The following is a 19,837-nucleotide window of genomic DNA, read 5'->3' as shown; positions in this document are numbered from 1 at the left end:
CATGTAATCTGTACTTATAGACAGGAATATCTGCAACAACTTGGACATCTGATGCTCTGCTTGTTAACTTATTTTGATTTTATGATATTATGGTCTATGAAACTGAGAAATAAATATTTATTTTGCTTCCCCTTAAATTGGGACATGTTGGAAGTGCTAATGTGGATGGTTAGTGAACTGTTGTTTGTCACCAAAGACGAGAAGGTTGGAACCACTCTGTTGTATCTTTTGTGAAACAGGAGCAAGAGCTATGGCCAATGGACATCAAAATATATGTTCAAATTATGATCACTATCCAAATATGGAGTTGGATGAGATCTATAGGCTATGGCTTATTTCAAGAAGAGAAACAAGAGAAGTGGATCTCCCCAAAGTCAAAAAAAAAGGTATTTATCAAATTATACCATAACATGCAGTACATGCTACGGAAGATAGCATCATGGAGGGGTACACCTTTCTCTTGCTAGGTCTCGGTGGATCACATTCATTTGTTCTGTTATCTTTATATGACTGCGGAAATATAACATGTATGATCCATGCAATAGGATATTGCAGTTGATAGATTATGTAATTAGTAGAGGAAAAAAATAGGATGGATTTGTAAAAGAAGCAGCAGAAGACTTGGAATCTGTGTACTGAAAAATGTAGAACTTTTCTAGTTTTTTCCTATCTCTACCTCTATTATGAAAAGCATGGGCCTTCTCTTATTGGGAAGAAAATAACCCAGTTATATCTCTATATTTAAGAGTGATGTTAGTGAGGCCAAATCCGAGAAAGATTTAGGAGACACCTGGTGTGGTTTATACTCTTTCGTTGTCATAACATTAAACATGTGAGTCCAACTAATATCTTGATGAACAAGTTTTGAAGGACAGTATTGCATCATTAACTTTTTATTAGCATCACATCATTAGGCCCACAGAAGGCAAAATATTTGGGTTTTGTTCGCATTATGCATGCCTAAAGCCACACATCCTAATGCAGCAATTCATCCTATAACACATTATATTTTCAGATCAAGCTATAGAAGGAGTAAGGAGTCTAGTTAATGACAGATCTTGAATCTTATTGAATAAAAATAAATTAATTTAGAGAGGGATGATAGAACAAGCATATCAGCATTTTTTTTTGAGATTTTTTTTTTGCATGAATATTCTTCTAAAAATTTAAATTTATATAAATACTCTCTTAAAATTTATGTTTATTTCTATACCCTCATAAAACACTGTTGTGCACAAATGCCTCTAATATAACAGTTTTTCTAAAATCATTAATAAAAATCATATTTATTTTAATTAAAAATAAAGTAAAATCTTAAAATTATTTTTTTGTCTATCATATTATAAATATTTTTTTTGCACACCTATCTATTAAAAATATTTTAGTTATTTTAATTTTAAATTATTAAATTTTTTAACGGTGTTAGCTGGTATGCAAAAACATAGATTTTTTAAAAAATAAAATAATAAAATAAATATTTTATAATGATATATATGTAAATATATATTTATATAAATTTTGATATTTAGGGGTTTTTTTTTTCTCGTGGAGAGAAAGGGCGAGGCGGAACCAGAAACCGTTAACCGACAAGTGGGCCCCGCGATGCGTTTAGTGGGACCGTCGTTGACGAGGTTGACTGTTGGACCCACTTAAGTACACGTCACTTTCACGAGCCGGAGACGACGCATATCGCGTCACCAACGTGATCCCGCCGGATAACAACAAGGGAACGAAGCTTCGACGGCGCTACTCCTACCCCACCATCGGTTTTCCCTTCTTTTCCTTTTTTTTTCTCAGCAACTCGAGTTCACCTTCGGGTCTCCACTACTTGCCGGCGTTGGGCTCTCCGCAGCTACTCCCCCAATTTCTCCCCGGAACCCTAATAAAATCCCCCAAACTCCTCGCTCTCGACTCCTCCGTCGAATCCATTCCCTCAAGTACTCTTCTCTCTCCGTCCCTCTTCCCCCTCTCCTTCCATCAATCTAGGGTCGAGGTTTGGTTCCGATCCATCTGGACCATCTCCTTCGGTGGCGAAGCATGGATTCTGGGAGGCGGATTGATGTCAATCTCCCTCCGGCGGAGAATTCAACCCAAGAAACTTCAGGCATCGATGTCGGCCTCCCTCCGGGGGTGCATTCGTCTCCAGAAATGGAAAGAATCGATGTCGATCTTGCGGAAGGGGTGAATCTGCCCCAAGAGGTGGGAGGAATCGATGTCGATCTTGCGGCAGCGGTGAATCTGCCCCAAGAGGTGGGAGGAATCGATGTTTATCTCCTTCCAGACATGAATTTTTTCGATGGAAACCCCCTTCCGGTGATGAATTTTTCGGAAGAAATGGGAGGGTTTGATGACTATTTTCCTCGAGCGGTGAATTTTCCCCAGGAGATGGAAAGGTTCGATATAAATCTTCCTGTGATGGTGAATTCATCTCCGGAGGCGGCAGGAGGAGGAGCGTTCGGCGATCCTCTTGGTCTCTCGTTGTCATTCAATCCCTGCCCTGGAGCTGGAACTGAAGATGCCCCGAGAAGAATTGAAGTAATTGATGTGGAATCCAGTGGAGATGAGCATGCTGCGGTTCCGATGGATGTCGACGTCGAAATCTTTAATGGAGCTGTCGATCTAATGACGCTCATAGAGAGTCCAAGGACGGTATGTGGTATGGAGGAGAACGGTGAGGAGGAATGGATTGTGAAAGACGATTGGCCGTCTTTCAGCATTGATCAATTTGCTGAGAGCAACGTCGATAAAAGCAAGAAAACATTGCATCCATTGCAGAATAGAACTGAAGAATACTGGCCCTCAAAGGCTTGGATGGATTGGTGTCAGCATCGAAGAGACCGAGACAGGAGTATAGCGGTTGATCTAGCTCCCAAATTTGCCGTATATAGAGATGTATCTGGGGATAAAGAAGATGAGCCTGGAGCTTTATCATCGGATGTTGAGCAGGAAGGGCAAGACTTGCCAGGGCCATTCTCTGATGCCATGAAAATTGTCGAGCAACGAGTGTTATCCAGAAAGACTGAGCCTCGAGAAGCAGACATTCTGTGGAAACCTTCAAATGATGGAAAGCGCAAGCTGTTGGCTCCATCCCTGAAAGATCTTAGCTTGAAGGTTCTTTCCAAATACAGTGAGGAGATCCCATCTCTTGAAGGAATTTATGATCCAGTGAAGCACTCGATTGTCTCGGTGCTGTGCAGATATGGGACAATGAATGCTCATGTTCTTGGTCTCTACTTGGATGAATCTTCCACAGAAATACACTTAAGCAATTGTTGTTGGGCAACAGAGGAGCAGCTTGAGAAGGCCCTCGCTGCATGTAAAATCGATCAGCTGACGGTATCTTATCCTATCCTACTAAGTGGATTGCAACTCATAATTTGTGATTTCCTGAATCTTTCTGTCAAACGTTTAGTATATGTTGAGTTGGTTTTGAATTATTTTCCATTACTTAGTTTTTTTTCTTTTTTTCTTTGGGTTTTCAGTAGAAAAGCATCTTAGCTAGATACATACTTCACCATAGATATCTCTCATGCAAGCAATACGATGCATCTAGTTGTTGCAACAATCCTAAAGCCTTTGCGATAAATAACCACCCAGAATGCAGTTTAGTTAGATAAAAAGAAAGAAAACTTTCTGCATATTTGGTTCCACATGGTATTTTGTCTTGTAGATTGTTATCTTTAAATGATTCCTATCTTTAAATTTCTTATATTAGAACTGAAAACATCTGTTTAAGATAAAATTTATATTTTCTTGTGGTGGTTCAGGTGGTGCAACTTGACATCTGTGGGCGATGTATGACTGATTATGTATTGGAAGCCATGTTAGCAAAGGCACCAAATAGTTTGCCATCATTAACTAGGATATCTCTGAAGGGTGCATGTCGTCTTTCAGATGATGGATTAACTGCGCTTGTTTCTTCGGCACCTTTGTTAAGTTCCATAAATTTGGGCCAATGTACCCTTATCACTACAGATGGAGTCATCAACCTAGCTGATAAGTTGAAATCAGTATTGAGAGAACTGTACATTGATGATTGTCATAATATAGATGTTATGCTGATTCTTCCTGCATTGAAGAAGTTAGAGAATCTAGAAGTTTTGTCAGTAGCAGGTATACCAAATGTTTGTGATGCTTTTGTCCGCAAACTCCTGCCTGTTTGTGGTCGGAACATGAAGAAGCTCGCCTTTGCTGATTGTCGGTACGCTCCTTATCTCATAACTTGTCCTAAATAATAGAGGGACCTTAGCTTAATCACTCTCTTTTGCATATTATTTTGGCTGCATTAGCATGTTTGTTAAAATGTTTTCGATATGTATAAATATATACTTAGATATCTGTATATGTGTGTTTGTATATTATATTTCACAGAAAGTCTCTCAATTATTGAGAAAGGTTCTAAGGATGTAAATCCAGCTCATGCTGATTTTTTTATTTTTCCTTTTTTTTCTTTGCGTGCAGAGAATTGACTAATGCTGCCATGAGAGCTATTGGGGCATATTGTCATCAGTTGTGTGCTCTCGATCTCCGGAAGCTGCACCGTTTGAATGATACTACAATGAAATACCTAGCTGATGGTTGTAGATCAATTACAAAACTCAAGCTTTGTGGCAACACATTCAGGTTTTCTTTATCAACTTTATACATTCATTAATTATGATTTTCCTTTTTTAATGCAATAATTAATATGATTTTCAGATGATATTATCTTGATGTAAGGCCAGTTATGTAGAACATGGTGCTCCCTATATGGTATGCCAGAAGTTGTTGTCACTCAAAAAAGATACTGACTTTAATTTGTGCATCCTATATATGTATGTATGCACGTAAGCAAGCATGTCTATTGGCCATCTGTATTTTATCACTAGCACACTGTTTTACCTTTAGAACCTCCAATCGAAGAAATTTATTTTTTCCCTCATATTCCTTGGTAAACTAGCTTGGTAAATTGCCTGCAAAACATAAAGGTAAGGTAGATTGCCAATGGGTCTTAGACTTAGGTCAGCTGATTGGCACCCACTCCTGGTGGAAGAGGTTCAGGTTCAAACCTGGAAGGTGACATTCCTGCCATGTCTCTTAAAAAAAAGGAGAAAAAAAAAGTAAGGAATATTAAGTGGTCTGAAAGGAGATTGATTTTTCAGTGGCTATTTCTATTTCATTTGTAATAGGTTGCTTTTCACTATCATTAGTAATGATAGGTCAATAAGGCGGGAAAAGCAAAATTGAGACAATATATGAATTCATAAAATTCCATGGCGCTACTCAATGTACATCCTCCCTACTAGACTAGACATTGAACAACATCATTGAGCTTAAAAGCCCCGAAACTCAATCCAAAATGCGAACCAAAAATCTATTGACAGTTGACAGAAACAGAATTACCTTATGTCTTTTGTGCTTCCTCCTCAGATCTAATTATTTATTGTCTTAAAAAGTTTGCTAGCTTACCTTTGTGCTTAGAGCAACACTAGTCCATCACAGTAGAAAAGAGCAGGGGTTGTTAGATAGCATGCAGCAAATTTCTTGGTCTGCATGCATTTAGTATCCCAAACAAGTAGCATTTATCATGAATGTGATGACAAGAAGTTTATCCTCATGCAAAATTTTTATCTTATGGTCTGCCATTATTGCAAAGATTGGAAAATGTTAAGACCATTATTACAATTAGGAGGTTTAGATGTTCCTGGGACCTTTTGGCTTCTAAATCAGTTCTTTTTACCTATTGTAGCATCCCCTTTTTACAGAATATGTGTTGTATCTTGGATAGGAAGGATTGATCCAAAGATCATTTACAGTGGAACATCACCATCAATTGATGCATTATATTGTCATGATTGTGTTGATCAATTTGAAGTATAGACTTTTTTGCTTTTGTTGATGTAATTTATGATGCAGTTAAGTACTTTCCAACAAAATGTACTCTTGAGTATTTACAGTAGTATATTATTCAGCATATATATTAACATATGCATTATCTTTTTAATTGTATTTGTGTTGTTTTTTTGGGTATTGAAATTTTTAATCGCTTTGGGGCACCACAAGACTTGCCATGTCCAATTAACGCCAGTTGTGATTGGCATTATTCATTTTCATTTATGGTTTCACTGCATATGTGAGAATTTATCATTGCATTCTTAAAGAATCTTGCTTGTGACAGAATAATTTTTGCCTCGTTGTTTCAGCATCTCGCCACCTAGTGTTTTCTGTTCTATATCAATCCCCTATGTACTCCTTTCTTAACTGGTTCAGTTAATGATTGATAAGTTGAAAGGCAATTGTATGACTTCCTTTTTCTGCGATATTCTCATTATTGCTTGTGTTTTTGATCTCTCAATTGTATGTGTATCTTTGGTAGAATTACAAAGGTTGAGGTCTAGCTAATGATTATCAATTGATATGTTGTTTATCATAGCAAAATAGAATTATGTAACCGCTTTAAAAGACTAATTCTCAGGCTCAACATGTTATACATCTTTTTATAAATCTATGTGATCTTGCAAGTACTTTAATATGCCCTGAATACCTTAGATAAATACCCTTTCAGCTGTTTATCTTGACCTATCAATGCCTGAAGTTGGGCTTGAGCTTCTAAAACTTGTTGACAATGTCCTTTAACTATATATGAGATATTCATGTTGATGCTAATGATGCTTATCATGTGTTTCTTCCTTTTTTTTCTATTTTATTATTTCCTGTTTTTATTACCGTAATGCTTGCCCTTCTTTACAATCTACCTTGCTTCTATTTTTCTCAGTTACCATACAACATACTGACATGAGTCCTGAGGCCAGGGCATAACATTAAAGATGGTTTGGGAATTTGATTTCATTTTTCCCCCCCTTCTTCCTGCCAAAGAAATGGGAGCCACTTTATCATAACCAGCCAGTTAATCTTAAATGGTTCTGAGATACTATTTGAATATATCATATATAGGATCCTTTACACATTATTTTGCCTTTTTCTTTTTCTTAAGCTAGCTAATTTCTAATTTTGCCACATAAAATTGTCTTTCATGTGACATTTATTTGCAGACTGCTTCATATTATTGTATATCTGGTCCACTTGATGCTAACTTTGTTTGCATCCTTAGTTTTCCCAGTCTAACTATAAAATGTATTTAGTCATTCACTTCTACACCTTGCATTGTGTGGGGTATTAGTGGGTCTGCAACACATTGATGATGTTTGAGTTTTGTCAGGAGTGCTCATTGTGGCAAGTAATTGTCACTTACTCTAGAACTAATCCTCTCTCAAATGTCAGTGACGAAGCAATTGCTGCATTCTTGGAAGCATCTGGAGAGTCATTGACTGAACTTTCACTCAATGGTATTAAAAAGGTATGGCACAAACTTCCATTTTAGTGTCATTACATGGTTCTCTGTAGAAATTATTCTTTGCGATGCCAAAAAGAATAAAATGTCTTTCAATATATGTTTGCTTCAGAAATATTTAGGAATTCATTTTAAAAAGGCCTATTGACCCCTCACACACTACACATAAGTATTAACAGTTTTATACTAAACTTTGGTCACATCTCCGAAGCAATGCAAGCGTCTATTGTTAAGCACCCGATGTGGCTATTAAGGCTTTCAGGTTAAATTTGTCATGATGTTGCAGTATGATGGATGAGTTCAAACACTCATAGTGGTTAAATCAGAAATCATCAGGCTGTCATGCAAAAATTTCTTTTACACTATTGCTATACATCCTTCTTAAAATTTTTCTGGACACCACAGCCTCCACACTCCACCATTTCCTTCATTAGTCAAGTTTATATATTTTGCCCCTTGTGAGGCCAATTTTGATGTCCATATTCATAAATGGTATTGCCATTGTGACCTCAGGTTTCGCAACAAACAGCCATATCTATTTCTCGCCGCTGTTATTTGAAGTTGCAGAGTCTGGATCTATCCTTTTGCCGGAACATTACGGATGAAGCCCTTGGTTTGATTGTTGACAGCTGCGTCAATCTAAGGATCCTCAAACTATTTGGATGCAGACAGGTATATATGTCCATTTAACAGCTTTTTTCCAGTTGGCAATATCATGTAGTGTGGACATTTGCCTCCTAGTGAAATCATTGAATGAATGCCTTTTATTTTCCCCCTGCTTAGGAAATACCTCCCATCAGTATCCGTTCAGAACGCATCCAAGTGCATTTGCATGTTGGCATCCGCTTGCCATAACTAGGTACTGGAGTCATTTCGTAACAGAAAACCGAGTGTATACAAAAATGTTTCAGGAGCCATATTAGGGAATAGGGATTCTGTTAGCATCTGGTTATGTTCATACTTGAGTTCCTCATCCATGGGTATTATTTGGTAGATTCCCAGATACCATTTCAGATAAATGGATATATATATATATATATAAAATCCTTGTAGATCAAAGAATTTTGTTGATCCCTGATTATAGCAATAAACACTATCACTTTATATTTCAATAATTGTCCATTCAGAGGACAAAAGTTTGTGGTTTCTAGGCATGATTTCAGGACACTTGGTTCTGTTAAGGGTTAAGTCTCTCTCTCTCTCTCTCAGAGAGATTGACACACACACAGAGAGAGAGAGAGAGATGTTTATGCTATTACGGTTTTGCCTTTATGAATTTATTTATGAATTTTTAAGTTTGATTTGCAATGAAAATATCTGATAATAAGTTTCCCTGCAGATTACAGAGATGTTCCTGGATGGCCATTCCAATTCCCAGGTTATGATCATTGGACTGAGGGGGCCGATATTGGAGGAAATAGAGATGCCCAATTTCATATAAGTTTTCAAGTCCTTTTGTTCGATTCCTCATTCTGTTCTGAACATAGCATTTGCATTGTCTATACTTCTTGTCCCCAAATTAGTCCAATAACATTCATATATTGAACCCTCATGAAGGTGATTGTTATTTGTAAGAAAGAACAAGGTATACTCAATAAATAAAAAAAAAAGATCAAGTGATGATCTACAGTATTCCTTGTTTGTGTCTGTGGTCGATGTTTATATTTCAGGTTGCAGACCAGGGTGCACCTGGGTTTGGCTAGATCTATGCTGCCAGATCATTAATGGATTTAAGTTGGTTCCAGTCTAAAATGGATTTTGATTCTAGAATCATATGAACTAATAGTTTCAATTAGTAATTCGTTTATTAGTTTGTTGAGTTTTGGTTGTGGTGGACCTACTGCCAGAGCCTGCTGGTTTGTTAGATAGCATATGCTGACCCTGCTTTGCTGAATCTGGGTGCCCAACAAAACATATCAGACATCGTGAATCTTGTGAAACGAATAAATTATGAAGGCCGGACAAGAAATCTTATATTCGCCCTGCACGCAATTGCCAAAAAAAAAGAGGTGCAAGGTCAGGCCTGGCATTCTTGTTGATTGTGCTTTTCATTTCTCTACAAATTAGTGAAGTAGCATATATAGATCGACATTGTTTAGTCTAGTTCATCTTTTTTTTCTTAGATTTTCGAAAACACAAATAGAAAATAAAAATGATTTTCCTTGTATTTTTGAAGATAATAACAAAAACAAAACAAAAAGATCAATGCATAGGTGTCCCTGATGAAACCCGGTACTCTTTTATCTTTTTCCCCCAGTTTTCTCCCTTTGGAGCCAATCAGCATCAACTTTAAACAAGACTTGTAGTCCATGGCCAGCCAAAACATCATGCAGATTAATGAATCAGAGAATCGCTTAACCTTTATCACTTGCTAATCCCCACATAATACTTGCACCAAGACAATCACCAGTACAATGAAAACAGACTAGGAGAGAGAAAAAAGCAGCACGAGCTATACCCTAGAGCACTTTACTAGAACGGAACGCATGGAGAGAGCTGTTAATTGCCAGTCGCATTACGTGCATGCCACTGCTGTTGCCCGTTGTCGTTCTCACCGTGGTTGTTGGTCATCGACCTCCCTTCTCTTGTCCCAATCACGCGGTCCCGCGGAGAGGGCAGATCTCTGCAGCCGCTGCTCGATGCATGCCTGGTGTGGTACAAGAGGCTGCGCCGCGGCAGCACGCGAACCTCTTCTCCTTCCGCCAGCTCCTCCAAGCATGCATGCATATTGGCCAGCTACCAGATTCACAAGACCTAGCTTTAATATCAGGGGAAGAGTCATATATATAGATGATCGACTTGGTTAGACTCGAGGACCGAAGAGCAGCGGTTGCGTTGGATGATGATGGATGAATTTGACGAGGAGGAACATGAACGGAATTAACTATGAAACGGATGAAGAGGAAAGAGAACAAGAAGTTGATCCGGTGGCCGGAGGCTGGGGAGATGGAATGCGACAAAGGTGGCAACGCCCTTCCCCATGGGAGTAGTGGTAGAGAGAGCAAGACATCTTGGTGATGGTGTGATGAGGGAGAGAGCTTCTGTAATAGAAGAGCGCGAGGAGAGATCGAGCAACCGCTAACAGGTGGCTCTCCAGAAGATCTTGGTGATGATGATGTGATGGGCTGCTTTTCCCATGTTTATTTATGCATTTGGACACCAGGAAGCCTGAAAGGCATTTTATTCATCCGAGAAAAGTTGCATTTATCTGATCAGCAAATGCGAAGAGTATAATTGAAATCAGATAAAATGCACAATCTCTTTTACCTAATGTCCATGCAATAATTATTTAAGCAAATGAGGTATCTATTTATGAACATTCATGAACAAAATTCGACAAATAAACACATTAGCATATGGCCGCCACTTCAAAACTGTTCGATTAATCTACCGTGCATGATGCAATTTGCCAAGAAATTGTGCAACCCTTCATCAAGTTATCTTGCAGTTCAATGAATCATCACAAGTTTTGGCCAACGTGGCACATGCATGCCCTAGTGGTTGCGGCAGACTGAGTTGTTATTTGATGTTTCTTTGTTTCTTCATATGAAGGTCCGTCTAGCCTAGTCCATTCGACCAGCCCAAGCTTGGCGCAAGGAGGGGGAGAGTGTTTCTCCTCTCTCTCCGGCGATTTCGGCTAGGATGAGGAATCTCAGGGTCGTGGGGATCCTAGGGGCTCCTCTATAAAAACGAGCCTCCAACCACCGTCGAGTGCCACGGCCCTCTCACCTTCTTTTCTTTCTTCAAAGTTATGGCATTTTGTCACTGTGCTTGCCAAAAAAATGGGGTTGCCGGACATCACCGGAGTCAAGATAAAGCATGAATTTTGTTTTGTTGGGTTGCTCAGCGTCTCAAGGTCTGACTGCAATATATAAATATGCATCCTTCAGAGGAAACTATAATGCCGTAGGGTCGACCATTCCCATATCATGTAGGAATGACATGAATTGGTCAGAAGTAAGACAGCACAGGATCATTTTGTCCAATCATCAAATGAATAATTAGATGCTAGCTTGGATTTTAGACTTGTTCCCACAAACTGCATTACAAAGTTATCGGCCTTTTGCGAAGACTCTCTCTCTCTAAGAATGAGGTAAAAATTTCAATTCAGCTCTCAAATACGTAAATCGAGTGCCGAGTTTTTATCCATCTTGATAAATTGAACCTAATTTCTTGAGCCAATGCAGTTTCCTCCCACACATGCTTCTCTAACATGGATACATTATACATGCAAGAAGATTATCTGAAATACAGATTTGGTAAACCAGGTGTTTGGACACTTCCTATTATGAAATATTTTGCAGGCTAATGTTCTGTTACTCTTTAAAGAGACAATCAAGCTGCTGATTATTTGGCAGTTCGTGAGAGAAATGAGAATCCAAACAGCCGCTGAAAAGTTTGCTTGGGTTTGTATTCAAGCTGGATTTGTAAAACTACCACTAAGGAGACGCCATGAGATCGTATTCAAGCTGAATTTAAACAAACATACTACGTCAAGATCCATTGGCTGATGAAAGAATTTGTGGGTTAGGGCCAAGGATTGGAGGCCAAGAAATATTTAATCAATACTCAAATTATCAAGAAGCATACCTAATATTGCCTGACCTTGCAGTTTGATATTTACATCTGATAAGAAGAAGGCACAATAGGGAAACTTCATTAATAACAGTGTATAGTGGTTCTACTTAAGCTGAGAGTTGTATTTGCCACTACTATTGGTTAAATTTCATTGATCCCACCAACCCACCTTCTCACCCATAGATAACATGTGGAACATAGACTGAAAGAGTTAACAACATCAACTCAGATCCCAAGTCTCAAAATACACTTGTAATGCCACAACTAGGAGGCTAAATTGCATCTCGACATGGAACAATATCAGTAAGGAAAACTGACCAGCCTTATATTCTCACAATTTGGCTTTGATCGAAGGACATCCATGCAAGTAACCTGAGATCAGCTCTTGAGAGAGGCCTTGCATTTCAAGACAAATCCAAGCACCAACAGAATAGCTATGATCCCACATGAAGAGCCTCCCACTCTATGTATCCAGTAGGGGTCGAACCTCGTGAACCTCCGGTCCAAGAAACATGTGAAGTTGATGACCACAATCAACACTATGAGCACAAAAGGCAGCCACATGGCCAAACTCCCATAGCCGTCGTCATATTCAGGCTCGACGGGGGGCTTTCGATCGATGTACAATGGTGAAAGTACAGCAAGTAGCCCTAAGGCAATGGCAGCTAGCTTCTCAGTGTAGGTAGTCCTCCTCATGCCGCTCTCTTGAGGGCAAGGAGACCCTTTCTTCCCCTTGAGCTTTTATGCCATCAGACAAAGCAAGCTTTTGACATCTGAGGCTAACCTTCTGATATTTTCATCACTTGGTGCCCTTAACTATTACTGGTGGTTTGTATGACACCTTATCATGCCCTAGGTTATTTAAGTAATTCTTTTATGAAAGAGAATCTTCTCAGGTCTTGATTATATAGGCGAGCAAGAGAATAAGATATATGATGAAGACGTAGTTATTCTGCATGAGCCAAACAATTGGTGTTCGATGGAATCGGATGCTTAAACTGCTGGAAAGTAAACAAGGTCGAAGAATTCCCTAGCAACTAGCAGTGTAATGGCAGTCTGATCAGAGATGTTTTTTCCATGGATGCAACCTATGCCTATTTGCAATATTTGACAAACTAAAGCATGCGATCAATTGAATGATTAGTAAATAATATCCAGTTTGGAGCAATACACAGCCACTTTTGAATTCACTTAGAGACATCTTTGCTTGCCAACTGGGATCAGCAGGTTCCTCCCTTAATGGTCAAAACTCAAAACATCACGGACAATGTGTTTTGTCTAGCCCATAATCATAGTAGAATATGGAAGGAAAATAATGCAAAACATTTGTATTTTCTGTTGAATTACATTAACCCTCACCTAGCAATATGGAACACTGCAAGGCATAGAGACGAGGCCTACTCGCCGAGCAAGCATGAAAGGGCTTGAGCTTGGCACAAGCATCTCTTTGCTTTCTGTTGTTGTTTCTTTAAAGTACACACTTTATCAACGCTTTAAGAGCATCTCTTACCGCTGGAAGGAGAGTGTAAACTGTAAGATTGGCATCAATTCCTTTCATACATCGTCAAAGGTGCCACCTGAGAAACTTTATATCGTGGTGGTTAGGCTGCTTTAATTTCACAAAGACAGGAGCACTCCTTCCCTAAGAAAAAAGCATTTGTCAAATGCTCTTACAGTATCAAAAGATAGAAACCTTTGCTGCACATTCCAAGCAATTTCTGAGAAACTTGATAAAGCTGAAGCTGACTTTGATAAATCCAGGAAAATTCATCGCCAATCATCTTTTCTTGTCTAGGTTCAACACTATGTAGTTAAAATAGATCTAAAGAAATTCCGTTTTTTGCTTATTGCGATGCATAAGAAAATTACTGCTTTTCTCGATAAAAAAAAGGATGGCTGACACTTCTGAAATTTATGATGGACGAAGTGCACATCTATAAATGGGTCGAGTTTTCTCAGAATGTTTGTCTCTTTTTAGGATTGTGGTGGTTACTGATGCTAATGAATGCAACAATGGGCATGGATATGGTGATATGTGATATAGAGAAGTAGTGAATTGAGCCAGACAAGTTTCACTAAAGTTTTTACAATTGAAAATATATGGCTCAACCATGGGAATACTCTGAACACAATCAAATGCTATGATAATTCTATGCATGAGATTCACCTTTCTAATAAAGGAGCAAGGCTCTCGAGATTGACATGAGCAAAGTTGCCAGAACCAAAGAGACCATTTTATAAATTCTCCGAGGCCCTCAACTTGCTCAACTCTCCAATTACCTCTATCTCCATGATCAGGCACAAAGAAGAATCTTCATATAAGAACAATGATTAGGCACCCTAGGGTAACCGAAGAAGATTTCCATAAAATTATCCTTAATGACATCCATATAAGAGCACCTGGACCTCGAAGCTTTCTCTCTCTCTCCTTTCATCTAGTAGATCCTCTTTGATACTGTCCCAGTCAACCTCTCTTTCAATTAGAATTCAGCATCTTTAGGATGCCCTGGAATGTTAAGAACATCAAAAACAAAGGCCTCTGTCTATTATAAGCCGGTCACGACGTGTAATATTTCATGACAGATTTTTTTCCTCCAGCATTTGTCAATAGTTTTGTTAATTCTTTCACCATCTTGTGAGGAAAATACTGTTCATATATCCCTCAAGCATCTGCGAGGCCCTCTCTGTTTTCCCGAGATCTCTTCCCTTGCATCTGCATATTCTTTGTTCTTTTATTCTCATCATCCTTGATAATTTGAACAATATCTTCTTCTAAATAAAAATCAATATCTATCCCAAAGATCATCTTTCTTCTTTATGCTTCTGAATTCTGTATGACTAGTGCTTCCATACCCTAGCTCACTCCACTCCCAACTCAGTTTAGGTTTCTAAGCTCATAAGCGCATGCTAACTTAACTAGAAAATGGTATTGCTATTCAAATTCTATTCAAATATGTTATCTTCATTTTTCCTCTAATTTTGAGATTCGAATTCTATTCAGGTGAGAAATTGCTATTCAAGATAATATTGCTTTGTTAGTCATGAGTTATTCAAAGGACTTCCTTGATTCTAATATGTGTAAGTCTGCCAGCACAACCCAGGAGATCCAACATTCATGTACAATGGTCAACAGTAGGTGTAATTGCATATTCTTTCTCCTTGATTTCAAAATGCTTCATCTCTTCATCTACAAGGCCTGAACAGCTGCAAGCTATGAGCACTGAAGTGAAAGTGGAAGTGTTCAGTCTCACCCCTCCAGCTTGCATCTCAGAGAAAAGCTCGAGTGCCATCTCTGCATGCCTATGAGCAGCACAAGCCCTGATCATGGCACTCCAAGAGAACACATCCCTCCACAGCGGCTTCTCGAAAATTTCTCCAGCTGAATCTACATTCCCATGCCTCGCATACATGTCTAATAATGCATTGCCAACTCTCACATCAGTTTCTAGTCCTCTGCTTTTTACAAGTTTATGTACCCACTAGTCCACTACCCAGTGCCGAGAGCTCCCAAACTAGAACAAGCTGATACAACACTAACCAGTGGTCATACCATCGAACATCACCATATTAATGAAGCAGAACAAAGTGAATGGCAACACAGCAAACTGTCACTGATGACATTCACAATATAGCCTCCAAGCCACGAAAATGTGAGAAGATATAAATAGCCAAAAAGGAAGTAAAGAATGCTATCTTATATATTATGCTTAACTAACAAAGCATCTATAAGTACTTACAGAGTAACTCTTAATTACCATCAATTAACATTGAGATACAGAAAAACTCCATCAACCTCAACAATTCTGCAGGCCACTTAAATCAATGAGGTTCATGCAACAAAAAGTCAAGCTCATGCACGTCAAGGCCTAATTGACATCTTCCGAGTTGCTGGATCTTTTGTGGCATATCCTTCTCATCCATTTTTCCTGTGTTGTTGTGAGATTGGCGGTCATGGGGTGTGATAAAGTATTTTGCTGAGTTGTGGTGGTGACTGGAAGTTCAGCAGGAAGTGCCGCAGCAGTGCTTGTAAAAGCATTCAGAACTATGAAGGCCAGTATGGGTGACAGATCCAATGTTCCACCAAGAGGGGGAATAATCCCACGGAATATGTTCAGGTAAGGATCACATAAAGTGCTGAAGACAAATTAGAAGCCAAACAGAAGGTTAGTGAAACAGCTTGATGCTCTGAAACTCAAGAAGGAAACAAATTTAAAAATCTAAAGAAATCTTATGGTGACTAAATCACCAATTTCAGTGCAAAAGACCTGATGTTAAAAATACAAACTTTAAGGCTATATGAAAACTAAGTACCATCTTTGAAGAAGTGTTTTAGCTTGTTAAATTTATGCTTCTGTTGTATGCTTAAGAAATAACAGATTAAGACATAAAGAATATAATAATGATTAACCATATTTAGAATGCACGCTAATGGTCTGGCCAGGTGGTAGTCCAGTGAGGAACTTGGTTCCAATTAAAGAATTGAAAACTCTTCCCAAACTGAACTATGGGAGCTTCATCAAAATTAGATTAAATACTCATACATAATTTGCTCAAGTTTGAAAATTCAGTTGTTTATGGATAGTAAAAATACAAAACAACAGCCATATCATAAGATTAGCACCAATCTTCAACAGCAGGCATCTTGAAGCACAGTGAAGTCTGCCTCATATTCTTTAATACTACTTTACAAAGTGGTTAAGTTCTATACAGAATCCAGATCGCATATAAAGCAATGAAACCTAATTATTTTAATATGAAAATAAGACAGACTAGCACTCCAAAGAATGCTTGGTAGCAGTCTGATGGGCTTTAAACTTAAAGCCAAATCAAGCCATTAACTCATGAGAAACAAACCTTATTTCAGAATTTCCAAATTGAATTTGTTAGTTATACAATGAAATGCAGCAAAGACAGAAGACGGGGTAATTTTGAGTACATAGTATTCTGCTGTTATTTTTTTCTTTCTTTTTTTGCCATATAGTGCAATCTATTTTTGAGAAATTTATCAAATTTCAACAAAGAAAGAAGACATAAGAATTAGATGGAGGCAATATTGGAGAAGAAATTCTAATATCTAGCCACACGAGACTTCCTTGCATGTAACTGATGCCTGTCCTATATATCATTCTAAGAGACTAACTAGTTAGAGTGAGAGCTTGAAGGGTTAAAACAAGTATTTGTGTCTCCGTTTTTCTGATTGAAGATCTCATTGAGCAGGGGAAGTTTTATTACGACTCACATAAAGTGAACATTAACTCAACTTCTTTCAAAAAGATCATGTACTCAACCGACTGAATAACAATAGCAAAATATTCAGAGAAAATCCTGGGTCCCCTGAGAAGGAAATCCAAAATCTAGAATCCTCAGGATAACTAAGTAGGCGAGTGGATTCGAGTAGTGGGAATGGTTAAAAAAATACATAGTGCTCTCAAAGGATGACAGAGACAGAAATGAGTGGTGAAATTGGACAAATAAAATTATAAAATCTAAACCACATAGATGGGAAGAGACTGGTTGTTTATGCTTGCCACATGCCCAAGCTGATTCATTGAAGTACAAACTAAATCCTTGGAAAGTGACCAACAAATTCCGATTAGTTTGCCAATTCTAATACCAAGTTATAAAGTACAGTATCTTCAGTCTGCACACATTCTAATCCACCTAACAATATAAAGTAATATTATTATTTACTACATCTCATCATCCACCTTTATCCAATAACCAAGAATGCACGCCTAACCCACTGATTATAAGAAATTTATTATGCTGAGACTACCCATGTGACATATACTTCAAATGACTACCAGGGTACTAAAAATCGAAACTTTGCGGAAACTAAATGGTCAAGTATACCTGAGAGGGCTGACGATGGCCGGAGGGGAGTTGGGAAACCAGGTCAGCACCAGCCTGACCACCAGTAACGTATTGTATATGTTCAAGAAGTTGGTGATGCCGTTGGCCACCACCAGCCCCGCCACCGAGTCCCCTGGTAAGATCGCCGCAAAGCCATGGGCCTTCAATAAGTTATGATTCCTATGGTTTCCACAATGGACCTGAACATACAATTCAACAATGCACCCACTTACGCCTTAAAAAATCACCAAAATACCCAAGCAAATTTCGTGGCTTCACTTGGATTGCCGGGGGATTTAAAGGCGTAGAAATCATCTCACCTGGCCGAAGCTTCGGAGGTCGGAATGGAGGGAGAGGAGGGGTTTGAGAAGTGGGTTGCCGGAGACGGCGGCGCCGAGCGAACGGAGGAAGCGCTCGGCGGCGGAGAGCAGCGAGATAGGGTAGGGAGCGCGGTCGGGAGCCGTGTGGTCGGGGCCGGACGGCTTTGATGGGGGGAGAGGGGGGGAGAAAGGGAAGTGGCGGAAGGCGGAGGAGAGGAGGCAATTGGAGGGAGCGGTGAAGCCGCTGGCTCGAGGAGTCTCCGAAGGTGGAGGCGGAGGAGCCATGAATTCCTGGTTGCACGGAGAACTTGGTGGGGAGATATTAGAAAGAGAGAAAGAAAGGATAACGTTGGGAGGAGGACGTTGCCGTTTGATTCGATGGGTTCCGTTTTTTGACGGTTAGTGATGGATCCAGACTTGGGCTGCACTCGATGATCGAGGATCGGCGGTCGAGACGAAGCTCACGTGCGGAGATCAGCATAAACGTTGTATGCGGAAGCTATAATATATGCGTGAAATTGAAGTGCCAGGATGCATTATTTGCTAAGGTTATAATATTTGAACCTTTTAGTTATAAGATTTGATACAGAGTCCAGGTATATAATTTTACGCATCGTTTGATTGAATAACATCTTTCTACCAACATGATTGTTAGAAGATATTAATTGAGAATTTTTCTAAGATGCCCGGTTTTTGGGATTATATCTAGAGACCTCAAACAACATCCACTAATATATTTTGGATTTATAATATGTTATTAATACACAAATATTGGTATTGAGGAGGGGCAATTCAAAGCAAGCCATCTGAGAATGCCATCTTCGTTAATGTTTATGAACTTGTTCTTGTTTGGCTCCAACATATGATAGTGCCCAATTGATGTTACCTATACTTGTTGCCTAGTTTCCTCTATCTTTTCACGCTCGTTAAGCAGGCAAATCACGTATTTTACATATTTGAATGTTTCTTTCTGTAATCTTTTCATAAATATTGAATTTTTTCTTTTCTGACAAGTTATAACATGTACCAAACTAAGGACCACTTTAAAACGACCTCAAAAAAAAAAAAAAAAAAAAAATCCTGAGACCATCAAACTCATTTGCAAATATAGAAATGGATGAATGTTTTCAAAAGGATTCAATTTTATTGACATAAGATTGGAGCCCTATAAAACCTTCTTTTTTTAAACAGGTGAAGCATGTAAGGCTTAAAAATTAAACCGGACTCTATCCAAGTTTCCAACTGCAATAGTTGAATATTAGCAACAAGTATCAGCATTAAATTAACTACTGAATATCAAAATAGATCAGGAACATCTGCAATAGTTATGATTTCTGTGTAGGTGAAAAATATTTTCATTCAAATTAACTTTGGGACTATACTGGTATGACTATAATTATTTTACCTTAATCACAAATTATGATGTAGAATGGAGCAAGCCTTGCATCTTTGATGCTTATGAATTGCAAAGTATTTCTAGAAAACTGCATTTTCTTGTTCGAGAGTTGCAATATAGAAAAAAATCTCACAATCTCTCAATAACAAATTCAAACCAAAAGCATACTATGCAACTAACTAAACAATGTTCTTGAGATCACTACAAACTAACAGGGTGCACAAAAATATATGATAAATCGATCCATATATGCTTCAATAAAAAGGCGATCGATGAGGTATTCCTTTTCTACTCCTCCGCCGTAGGCTTTTACTGCAAGAATCTGCCTCCAAGGCTACATCTCTCTTGATTGTTTGTTGA

The 19,837-nt window shown here is 38.6% G+C and overlaps 3 protein-coding genes across 7 annotated transcripts; 1 reads left to right on the top strand and 2 right to left on the bottom strand.

Moving 5' to 3' along the window:
* The first annotated feature begins 1,399 nt into the window (after positions 1 to 1,399).
* On the top strand, positions 1,400 to 8,965 carry LOC103705857 (RNI-like superfamily protein). 4 transcript variants are annotated; one of them, XR_003385406.4, is made up of 6 exons: positions 1,400 to 3,336; positions 3,768 to 4,201; positions 4,462 to 4,623; positions 7,199 to 7,336; positions 7,844 to 8,002; positions 8,670 to 8,965. XR_003385406.4 is itself a non-coding variant. In XM_039134356.3 (6 exons), the coding sequence occupies exons 1-6, from the start codon at positions 2,038 to 2,040 to the stop codon at positions 8,769 to 8,771; spliced, it is 2,232 nt and encodes a 743-aa protein (XP_038990284.3). In that variant the 5' UTR covers positions 1,404 to 2,037; the 3' UTR covers positions 8,772 to 8,965. The 4 variants fall into 4 exon arrangements, 3 of the variants coding, with proteins under 3 accessions (XP_088568171.2, XP_088568172.2, XP_038990284.3); XM_039134356.3 differs by having other exon boundaries at positions 1,404 to 3,336; positions 7,261 to 7,336; XM_088712045.2 differs by lacking the exons at positions 7,844 to 8,002; positions 8,670 to 8,965 and having other exon boundaries at positions 6,755 to 7,334.
* A 1,469-nt stretch (positions 8,966 to 10,434) lies between these two features.
* LOC103716287 (uncharacterized) lies at positions 10,435 to 13,341 on the bottom strand. Of its 2 annotated transcripts, XR_016398435.1 has the most exons (2): positions 12,227 to 13,341; positions 10,435 to 10,498 (listed from the first exon to the last, which is right to left on the bottom strand). XR_016398435.1 is itself a non-coding variant. In XM_008804227.6 (1 exon), the coding sequence occupies exon 1, from the start codon at positions 12,602 to 12,604 to the stop codon at positions 12,287 to 12,289; it is 318 nt and encodes a 105-aa protein (XP_008802449.1). In that variant the 5' UTR covers positions 12,605 to 13,335; the 3' UTR covers positions 11,871 to 12,286. The 2 variants fall into 2 exon arrangements, 1 of the variants encoding a protein (XP_008802449.1); XM_008804227.6 differs by lacking the exon at positions 10,435 to 10,498 and having other exon boundaries at positions 11,871 to 13,335.
* A 2,232-nt stretch (positions 13,342 to 15,573) lies between these two features.
* Positions 15,574 to 18,420, bottom strand: YLMG2 (YGGT family protein). The gene is made up of 3 exons (XM_008804228.6): positions 18,082 to 18,420; positions 17,762 to 17,961; positions 15,574 to 16,042 (listed from the first exon to the last, which is right to left on the bottom strand). Exons 1-3 carry the CDS (start codon positions 18,364 to 18,366, stop codon positions 15,775 to 15,777), a joined length of 753 nt encoding a protein of 250 aa, XP_008802450.2. The 5' UTR covers positions 18,367 to 18,420; the 3' UTR covers positions 15,574 to 15,774.
* Positions 18,421 to 19,837: the final 1,417 nt, after the last annotated feature.

This window comes from Phoenix dactylifera, chromosome 15 (assembly GCF_051530095.1).
Source record: "Phoenix dactylifera cultivar Ajwa chromosome 15, Ajwa_hap1_PhDact_Kaust_v1.1, whole genome shotgun sequence".
Taxonomy (NCBI): Eukaryota; Viridiplantae; Streptophyta; class Magnoliopsida; order Arecales; family Arecaceae; genus Phoenix; species Phoenix dactylifera.
The sequence above is the reverse complement of the archived record's forward strand: the minus strand, read 5'-3'. Positions and strand labels throughout refer to the sequence as shown.